This window comes from Meleagris gallopavo, chromosome 1 (genome assembly GCF_905368555.1).
Source record: "Meleagris gallopavo chromosome 1, MGAL_WU_HG_1.1, whole genome shotgun sequence".
Classification (NCBI taxonomy): domain Eukaryota; kingdom Metazoa; phylum Chordata; class Aves; order Galliformes; family Phasianidae; genus Meleagris; species Meleagris gallopavo.
This window is the reverse complement of record NC_139404.1, coordinates 109,484,278-109,495,170: the sequence shown is the minus strand read 5'-3', so window position 1 is coordinate 109,495,170 and position 10,893 is coordinate 109,484,278. Positions and strand designations below refer to the sequence as shown.

Below are 10,893 nucleotides of genomic sequence, written 5' to 3'. Positions count from 1 at the left end.
TCTGGCTGCATGATTTTATCATCTCAGAAAAAAGCTGAACACTTGGACTTGCACAAAGGTCCCTGGGTTTTTCTGTACTGGTTTCTTAACAGTTCTGATGGGTAACCAAAATATATATAATTCCAGAATCAAAACACTGAAACAAGTCTCCAGCTTCAAAACTTCTCCAAAAGGGACAGCTTAAGTCTTGGCTGATGCTTGGCAGCATGACGAGCCTGGAATAAAAATGTGTGCATAGACCTCAATGTTCCTGAACACCTCCCTCCTCTGAAAAAGGATTTCTGTGAGGCATTTTGCTTTATCAAGATTGATAAATCTCTCTACAGTGACCTGTATGGAGGTTGTAGTGAAGGGGGAGGCTAGCCTCTTCTTCCAAGTAAAAGTGGTAAGATGAGAGGTAATGGTCTCAAATTGCACAAGGGAGAGTCCAGGAGGGATGTTAGGAAACATTTCTTCTCTGAAAGAGCGGTGAGGCAGTGGCACAGGCTGCCCAGGGAGGTGGTGGAGTCACCATCCCTGAGGATGTTCAAGAGCGTGTGGATGTGGCACTGAGGGACGTGGGCAATGGGCATGGTGTGATGGATTGGTGGTGGATCTTAGAGGTCTTTTCCAACCCTTGATTCTATTATTCTATAGAAGCATTAATTCAAATATACTGTCTCCAAGAAAGCACTCTGGCCAACCTCCAGCTCATAAAGAAATGATTAGAAAATAACAGACTTTTTAATTTAGTTTAATATTCTCATTCCATTTGGGGCTGAACATGCTGAAGTAACATATCTCCTTAATTTTGATTAGGTACAAGCACACATTTCGATTGTTTCAGATAATGACTGCACAGCCCGATGGAACTCAGCTCTGGAATAGTAGTTTCCACATCTGAAATTATAATGTAATTTCTGTTAAATGCAACACTGCTGTGCAAAGTGTTTTCTTACAACCTGGAGCATATGCAAAATAGTTAGTAAGCAGCCTGAGAGCTGACAAGGATGCCTCAATGCATTACTAATGCCCTTTCCTCCCCTCCTTCCCACCTAACCATTAGAGCATATACAAATGCGGGGTTGAATGCCTTGAGATGGTATTGCAGGAGCAGATTGAGCTGTTTGACAAACCCAACAAGCCAAAGGTCAGTGATTCTGCTGGATACTGCTTTATAGAATCATGGAATCATTTGAGTTGGAAGGAACCTTTAAAAGCCATCTGGTCCAACTCCCCTAGAATGAACAAGGATACCTATGGCTACATCAGGTTGCTCTGTGCCTGCTTCAGTCTGATTTTTAATGTCTCCAGGGATAGGGCATTCATCACCTCCCTGAGCAACCTGTGCCAGTGCTTCACCACCCTCACTGTAAAAAACTTCTTCCTTTTATCCAGTCTAAATCTCCCCTGTTCTACTTTTAAACTACTTCCCCTTGTACTATCACAACATGCCCTGCTAGAGAGTCTGTCCCCTTCTTTCTTACAGCCCCCTTTAGATACTGAAAGGCTGCTCTCAGGTCTCCCAGAAGCCTTTTCTTCTTCAGGATGAACAGCCCCAGGTCTCTCAGAGGTGTTCCATCCCTTGGATCATTTTTATGGCTCTCCTCTGGATGCACTTCAACAAGTCCATGTCTCTCTTGTACTGAGGACTCCCCATCTAGACGCAGTACTCCAGGTGAGGTCTTGCCAGTCCAAGGCAGAAAGGCAGGATCACCTCCCTCACTCTGCTGGCCACACCTCTTTGGATGCAGCCCAGCATATGGTTGGCCTTCTGTGCTGCAAGGGCACATTGCTGGCTTATGTTCCACCTGCCATCCACCAGTTTACCCCTCGAGTACTTTTTGTCAGGGCTGTGCTCCATCCTTACATTCCCCAGCTTGAATGCTTCATCAAGTCTCTGCTGTTCTACAGAAATGGAATCGATTAGACTCTACAAAGATACAATTGGCTTTCAATGACATTGCATCCATATGCAGATGAGACTGGGCTGTATGACTCTGTCCTACTTGCCATAGGTCAGGTAAACAGATCACTTGAAGATGGATGAGACTTCTTTCCTTGCAATGCTGGGGTCTGGAGTCTACAGAACTGGCTGATGCCAGATGAAATGGAGCTGTATATGTGGCAATTATTTCACTAGAGCCTTTCCACTACTGGATGAATATAAAAATTCCAAACAGAAAACTGTTGCTTACCAAAATCCGAACCTGAGTGAAAGTTTAATAGCCCATCACTTCTAAAGCAGAAGAGGTTTCCATCACGTATGTGAAAGCACAGCAAGGCTAATTTTGATCTACAATGGATGTAAGAGCGGAAAACAATTTTGCTTGCCCCTTTTGGCAATGCAAGAATGGAAAAGCAGCGATGCACCAGCACAGCACTGGGTAAGAACCCAATGGACAAGACCTTTAATGCGTATTTTGCAATTTATCACAGTTATTTAAAATTCTTTTTTGAGATTTTTCTAGCTCAGCTTCAGAATATATTATTGCTGCCGTCCATATAAATCAAGCAAATGAACATCAGCTTGCAAGCCCTCTTACACAGTTGTATTTTTGTACAGCTTAACTTAGCACTCAGCTGCTCACTGACTGCTTTTCCAGCAAGCACCACAAGTACCAAAACTTACTAGAATATCATGACTTTGTTTTCCTTTCCAATGACCACAAAATCATTGCATAACCTTTCTGTGTAAAGGACAGCCATATGCTAATATCCTGTATGTGTAGCTACTTCTTAGCACACAGTGCATTAAATTGCATCACGGAAGATTTACAGGACCCACAGTATGCCTGTTTGCATTTCTCCAAGGCTAAATATCCCAACAAAGCAGTTTAGTGCCTAATTATCATCAGCATTCAGTGGGAGGTAGAAGCAGCCTCATTTTATATGCACAGCACATCTGTGCCATCTGCATGAGGTTGGTTGGTGACAGTCTCAGGAAAACCTCTGGCCTTCTGACTCAGCATCTGGAGGTGAGACAAGTTGCCCTCAGGTGTCTGAGTGGCACCAGACAACAATTTCAGTGCCCAAATTGCTCTCTAGGTGGATAGTTATCACACGTTCATTGAAAATATCTAACTTTGCTGCTATTAAAGTCTTTGCAGAAGATATGAGACCTCCATAGGCCTCCTGCGGTCTGACACAGGCTGAGGCCTCACCCCACCAGGCTGTGATGCATTGCTGGTTCTGATACATTTCTTCAGGGATATATGCTTTTTAGTGTATACAGCGGATTAGTGGAGTATATTTGCTTTCACGGTATTTGTGTTCCTACATAACTTGCTTGTAATTCTGATGGTTCGGCCTACAGAAGCACTGCGTGCTTTCAATACGTTTCTCACATGGATGGTTAAGCTTTCTTCAGTACTCACAGACTACCTCTCTGTAGCACCGATACAGAGCTGCTAGATGAAATTATACCATTGTTTTAGCCTCTCTTTTCTTCCATTTATGTATTTATTTATTTGCATTTACACCACGCAGTATTTGGCATAAGGACTGCTTCTTCCCATGTTCAGATGGAGACACCCTAAATCCACCTGTAGCAATAAAAAATACTTCTGAACTGTGAGAGAGCTGGCTACCTATGTGCCAGGAAGAATTACAGCCAAATGTCATTCTCTTTCCTTACAGAGAAAAGTTAAAGATATCTCACATGAAATGTTATCTTACTAAGTAATACCCGCCATCACAGCCAAATCTACAGGGAGGTTCTGGGTCTGCAAAAGAAAAGTCTCAAACATTAATGTGACATGACGATATTTATTGATTCTAATTAAGGTTAAAAAAAAGGTTCACAGCTGTCAGATAAAAATATCTGCAGAGCCTACTGAAAAGGAAACTTAAGAAGGAAACCAAGGGAGACAGTCACCACAGAGGCACTTGAGAAAATGCTACAGTTATAAAAGGCACAGACTCATCACGCACACAGCATACATATTCCTGCAAAGCAAAGTCACTTTTTTTCCTTTTTTTTCCAAAACGCAGAGGCAAGCATCACTTGACATCGACCTGCACATGGTCACAAGAGACACACTAGAAGCAGCAGTCTATGACAGAGCCTAAACAATTTCACTGTAGAGATGCTTTGAAAGCAAGTCTGCTTTGGCCATCTCATTTTTATCTCTATTTAAGAATGGATGGTTAGATCAAGGTGATCTTAAGGTGGAGAAGTGAGAGAGAATGTGAATCTATTTAAACACAGGTCAGGTTTATTCATGAGCATTTATAATCTGAAATTTAAGTGGGTTTGCTTCTTGCCTGAGAGCAGTGGCAGTTTTGTTGTCATTTAATTCTTAGTCCCTTTTGCATCCAATACTTCTGTAGCACACACAATTCCTTCTTCCGCAAAAACATTTTTCTTTCATGTCTCAAAAAAATAAAATAAAATCATAAATTCTGGACATATGTAAAATCTACCTAAAGGAGAAACAGTCAGTCCCACTGAGGAAAGAAGGAGATTATTTTAATAGAAACCCCTGGCTTCACCACCAGGTCTTGGGATCCAGTCATGGGACAGTGCTTAGACAGATACTTAAATGTGATTGATGTATTTGCCTTACTGACAGCAGATATGTTAATTGCAATCAAGATTTGCGTTGAGAAAAAAAAATGTACCAGTTAAAGGAAAGACAAGGGCCTACCTCAAACCGCTCACTTCCTAGTTAGTATTGAACAGCCTGTACAATTAACTTCCCAGTACTTTGGTTAACACAGATTTTTATGCCACATCTTGATGTCCTGTGCAGTAAGCAGTTACTATTACAACAGTCGACAAGCAAGTAAGCCATTTTTTTTCTTTTTTTTTGGTAGCAAACTCTAAAGATCCTTAAAATATATACAATTACACAACTTAGTTTATAAGAGACAAATAGAGTTATTTCCACAGTTGTGCCTATAGTGCATCTTACTAAGCTGGTAAACTGTGGAACCTTCTTTATTAACAGATTTCTCATCAAACATGTTAACAAGTTAAGAATATAGCACAGCACTACCAGCTGCCTATTAAACCAGATGCTATCCCTCTCTTTGAGGGTTGGCACGAAAGAACTTTCAAGGGTAAGTTAGTGCTAACAGTTCCCTCTAGCCATGTGAAAGCAGCTTCATTCTTTACCCGTATTTGTCATCAATGAGTTTTCTTGTCACACTGACATACACAATGTGCCACATTCATTTTACGTGAAAGATGTTGAGGAAACAACAGCACGCACTTCTTATCACACAGTGGCAACAAGTTCCACAGCACATTAGGAAGACGTGGCTATGGAGACAGAGAGACCAGTCCTAATACTTTGGTAGTCTGGGAGGAAGAAATCAAAGACTTTGCTGTGCTAATACATATGCAGCAAAACAGACCTGCTGGCTCTGTAAGTATTGGCTAGAAACCTCAGGGGATCCAAACTTTCAATTTCATGTCAATCCATCTGAAATGCTTTGTGGTTTCTTTTGTTGGCGTTTTGATTTTTGCATTTGTGTTTCATTTTAAAACTAAGAATGAGAAAGTTTTATATCAATACATACTTTTTTTTTTTAATGATCAATCTCATGAAAAGCTTTTGTTGCTGTATAATTCAGTTCAAACTACACCAAAAATTGTTTTTTCCTTGAGTTTTCTGCTCCTATTGCACAGAGCAATTTCTTGTTAGACTAGAAAAAAAAAAAGTGACAGATTCAGGAGAAAAAAAGAAAAATACACATTTTACACGTAAATAAAAGCAATTTGCCCTCATTAATCTCATAGATTTGCTCCCCTTTCCAGACACGCAAACTATTTCTAGGGCAGAAATAGAACTTGAACTCCAGCGCTGCAGTGAAATGATCTGCAAAGGTAGTGGTTCTTTATATGTTAAGTGTTTGTTCACTATACAATACTTAGAAATATTGGCCAAGACTTCAAGTACTCTTCCCAGATTTAGGTTCCCACACTTATTTTCAGCCCAATAACCATCTGAGTTGCAAAAGCTCTGAACTCATACAGCTCCCATTCTCTGGGTTTCTAATTCATTTCGTAAATAATTCACAAAGAAAGAAAGCCCATGCAGAAACACTCTGTGGTAGGCAAATGTCCTCGCCAATTAGTGCTCGGTGCAATACAATGAGGAAGGCTATAAGTACAGTGCTGCACTGTTCTTCTGACTTAAAGATCTTTATGTCTGAAAAGTTCCCCCATGTATTTTAAAAGGCTGTTATGAGGATATTCATTTGTAATAAAATCCAAGTTGCTGCTACAAGAAGATTTTTAACTGGCACATCAAGATAAAAAGAATGAAACCTAAGGGCCAGAAACCGATGCACCGCTCACAAATATTACAGCTTTATAGGTAGTTTGGTGGATTTCCATGGGACTATTTGGAGAGCAAAGTACTACTCAGCACAAGCAAGGACATCAGATGCTGGCCCAGAAAGTCTGCATGAGACTGATGGTAAATGTCCTCTACTGTCTGTTCATCCCCCTTTGCTGACTATATTATTATGCTTTATACTTCTCTTCACAGCTTTTTACTGAAATGCAATTGGACTTTTTTTTTTTTTTGGCAAATAAATTACCACTGATTGAAGGCAGAAGTGCAGCAAATGGACTCGGAAGAATTCCATCCAATTTTTCTCATGTACCGTGCCAAATCCTTTTCTTAATTATACCTCTGACTTCCTCTTTTGTCATGCACAGATGTTAAACAGTAGAAATACTGAGATGGCAGGTTGGCATCTAAAGTACTGCTGGGGTTGATGGGTTTGTTTCTCTTCTGGCTTTTTTTTCCACTTGTTTCTTGCCCTTCTTCCCCCTTTTCCTTCTGTTTCACGTTGTTTGAAAGGTATCAAGCTAGGAAGAGTAGAAGCACTAGTATGTGACTGTCTTACCCGTGATTCCCTTTGATCTTTTCATCATTTAGATCCCTGATTAGTCAACAGCAGCGCACAGTCAGTACAACACTGCACAGCAGGCAGAAGTGGAAGTGCTAATCACGTCAACATGGTTGTTAGGAGATACTGGAACTCTGAATCAGCTGAGCTGTGTTCAGCATGAAGCAGTGCTGAGGGACAGATAAGGGTATTATTTGTTATGGTAAAGCTACATTTCTGAACCCATTGTGCCTTACTAGGCAAGAGCTACCCTTAAGGTGTTCAAAGTAAAAATTTAAGCAGTTGAAAGAAAGGAAGGAGATAAGAAAAAGTGGTAAAAGTATTGTGTGGACAGCTGTACAGCTTTCAGGAATAAGCAGAAGTTAAGTAGTTCTCTTGCTATCTTGCAGTTCCCTTTAGGGAGCTGAAAAGGTAGGGGAGGCTTGGAGTCAGAAAGAGGTCAGATGGTGACAAAGGTTCAACATGCTTTGTCTGTATTATCACATTTAACCTAAGGCCCCTGATTCACACTCAGGCCCAACAGCCTGACCAGCCATGCTGCTCACTACATCGGGTGTTGTCTGGAGACTGTTGGTTTTCCAGGCCAAGAAGGTATGATCCTGGACAGGGAGGAACTCAGACACAGATAGGAAGCCTGAAATTCATCTTCATTGCAAGAGGCAGTAGAAACATTCTCCTTCAACTTACTGTAGGACAATGACACCATTGGAAATACTAACAACCCGAGGCCACGCTTGCATAGCTGGGATGAATGTATTTAGACCACCATTTGAAAAGGTAGCCTGACTTCTTGTTTAAGTACTACCTGGGCTCTGGACATTTGAGAGAGAAAAAAAAATCACTAAAAGGATTCTCACAAAAAAATTACATTAACTAATCAATTATTCTTTAAGCTATGGATTTCTTTTCTCAGTCTACCACAAAGGAGGGCAGAAGTGTTTTTTTGTTGTTTTTTTTTTCAACTAAAGATGGAAGTGCTAAGAAGACTCATAATTTGGGGCTTGGTTATGATATATGTGTAAAAATCACTGGAAATCTTATCAAAACAGGTGTTATCAAGGCATTTTGTCACCTGTGTTCTGAGATCTGGATGAAAATCTCAAGGTGATAATTCTTTGCAAGGTTTCCTAGAAATTCAAAAACAAAAAAATTACTGCTAGAAGGAGGCCTGGATTCAAGGGGCTCTTTTTGAATATGAATCCCCTTCATTTACCCTCCCCTCTAGAGTCTTCTCTCTACTGTTTTCTCCTCTTCCCTAGTCCTGGCCTGTCTTTGAAGGCAGGGAAGTACATGCCAAAAAAACCTCAGAGAAAAAGAAAATTGTGAGTGTGAGGCTTTGCACTGACACATTTTTCAATTTCGAACCAGAAGTCCCCTTCTGTAGGCAAATAACCCTGCAGCAGCCACAGAGGTGAAGAAAGTGGAAAACCCAATCAGCTTTAGCAGTCCTGGTACAGATGGCAAGTTTCTCTCCCAAAAGGTGGTTGTGATGGGCAAAGCTGGAACATCCTGTGGAGAGAAAGCATCCATTACCAATATAACATCTCCATGGCAAGAGGCAGGATACATATAAAAAGATTCTTGAGCAGAAATAGAACTGGGCTGAAGCCATTCATGTTATTAAGAAGTACAGAGTATGGAAGTTTTCTACTCAGTTAAAAGGAATAGGAAGAGGCACATGAAAAAAGATTAATTGACCAGTTAGAAGTGCAATTTTTTCTGATCTGATGTTTCAGAGTTGTCAGATGGATGACTTCTCTTAGTTTCTCTTACTCTCCTGTTAGAGAAGAGCAGTTTTGTTAAGTAAGAAAAGATTATTGTGGCTTTGGTTTACAAAGCTTAAAAAAAGCCACTTTTTTTTTTTCTCATCCACAATACCAAAGATAAAATAATAATCTATTTAATCTACATAAAAACTTACAATCGATTCAGGTTCTGGCTTCCAAATTTCAGTGTCTGGGATTTTCCTCATAGCAAACAGTACCTGAAAGTAAATAGAATTTCCTAGTAAGCACCACTTGTTCTTTGAAAGGGAAAAAGACTGGCTTTAGTGTTTGTTTTAAAATAGCATGATTAAGACAACAACTCAGCACATAAATCTCTGCGTACTTAAATTTTAAAGAAAATGTGATCTTTTTACAACACACTTGGGGAGGCCAAATATTTAATAAGACACCTCTCTTAGTAGAAAACAGAAAATATAACAGAAGAAGCTCTCAGTGTTTAGTTGCTCCATGTCAGATACCAGAACTTGATCAGTCTTATGTGACTAAGGTAATATGAATACGACTAGGAGTTAAGTGTACACTCACTGCAAAGCGAGGTGTGCATACAACAAAAGCAACAAATACAGTCTTGAGTGGTTTATTTAGTTTTACCATGATGCAGGGAGAGGGACACAATCCTATAACAAAATACCACTGCTTTCAGCCAGAAAAAAAGTAAGATTAAAAAGGAAACCTTCACAATGAAAAAGTAACTATTCATTGTATCAAAGACACCAGATACAAATAGGAAAGCAAAGATTGTCTGAATTGAGAGCAATAAAAGACAGCAAGATGAACTGCTACAGTAAAATGAAACGGAGGTGGTGATATTAATGTTCTTCCTGTTCTAGTCACTTGTAGATTTAACAAGATTTGCTGTGTTTTACAATAGGCTTTTATTCTAGACAAGATTCAGGAACGCTGTCAACTTTTCAATAAAATAGAGTGGGAAACATCCCTGTACTGGATTTTAAACTTACTTTCCGTCCACAAGTAAATGAGGGAATGAAAAACATCACATTTTTACTGATCAAGCTCACTTGCCAACTTCTCCACTACCATTTGTTGAGGTTGTGCTGCAATGGATATTCTTACATTAAAGAGGTCATGAAGCACAATCTATGGGGATTTTCAAAGAGCCTTTCCTAAGCATTCCAAGTCTGATGTTTCTTCATCCTTTTTGCAGACTATCCTCTTCTTCAGAATGTCTAAAATTTTGCCTCCAGCCAGAATATATTTCATATTCCATAGACTATTTGACAGCATCCCCAGTTTTGGGCTTGTGCCTCTACCTCTCTGGCTGCTCTTTCTCCAGCCTGTATGGCCCCCTCCATGTATCCACTCCATTCTGTGGCTGTCTCAGTGCCAGCAAAGTAGATCCTGCCAATGGGCTGTCGAAGAATCCTTGAGAGAGAACAAGCAATAAATCACATCAGCCATATCAGATAAGAAAACGGAATCTTTGGATTGACATTAGAATAAATGTGTTTTAAATAATAGCAGTTACTTAGAGATATTAACTTTGAGTGAGTTGAGCTGGATGGGTAGTTGGCATTGCAAGACATTAGGGTAAACAAATCAGTGCTCATGTTTTCTAAAATGTCACACTGCAGTTCTTGCAGCGCTATTTCTAGACGTGAATTTAGTGCTTGTGTAGATGTAAAAGACAATTAGTTTGAGATGAGACTTTTTATATCTCATAATTTTATCCAGTGTCTTAAATACCAGGGATAGGTGATACTGGCTCTTCATACTTCACAGTGCAGCATTCTGAAATATATCCCCAAAATACCTAAGTAACAACCAGGAAATAAAAGATTTTATGCTGTATTTTTCCATCATTTACAATAATTAATGTCATTAAAATTACTTTAAAAACTAAGGACTCCTATGTTCTTCATTACAGCTGTTTTGTTGGCCTCAGTGTTTTTTTCTTTTTTTTTTTTTTAATTGTGAAAACTTATATTTCAAATAAACTAAAAACTATGTATCTGAAAGCCAACCACTGCTCTGAGCATCCAACCCTTTTCTTCTTGGTAAATCTTATTTTCATGCAAAAATGTTTGCCCAGGAGGACCATATACAATTGCACACTGTTTAAGGAATTAAGCTTTGTCTGCTAAAAGAAACTGTCCAAAGAAATGACCAGAATGTCGTTGTTGATAGGAATTAACTCTCCACAAGTATTTACAAAACACCAGCTAAAGATGGTCTGGAAATGGTAACACTGATCTCAAATACCTAACGTCTGTTTTGTAAACAGAAGCTGAAAACTTCCTAG

The 10,893-nt window shown here is 39.6% G+C and overlaps 1 protein-coding gene across 1 annotated transcript in view; it reads right to left on the bottom strand.

Annotated features, from left to right (window-relative positions):
- Positions 1 to 3,733: 3,733 nt before the first annotated feature.
- Positions 3,734 to 10,893, bottom strand: part of LOC100540209 (amine oxidase [flavin-containing] B-like) — a 52,001-nt gene continuing 44,841 nt past the window's right edge. Inside the window, exons 13-15 of the mRNA XM_010724021.3 lie at positions 9,905 to 10,016; positions 8,768 to 8,830; positions 3,734 to 8,355 (exon numbers count right to left, since the gene is read on the bottom strand). Coding sequence (XP_010722323.1) covers positions 8,200 to 8,355; positions 8,768 to 8,830; positions 9,905 to 10,016 — 331 coding nt within the window. The 3' untranslated portion in view covers positions 3,734 to 8,199. The remainder of the gene's footprint in view (positions 8,356 to 8,767; positions 8,831 to 9,904; positions 10,017 to 10,893) is intronic.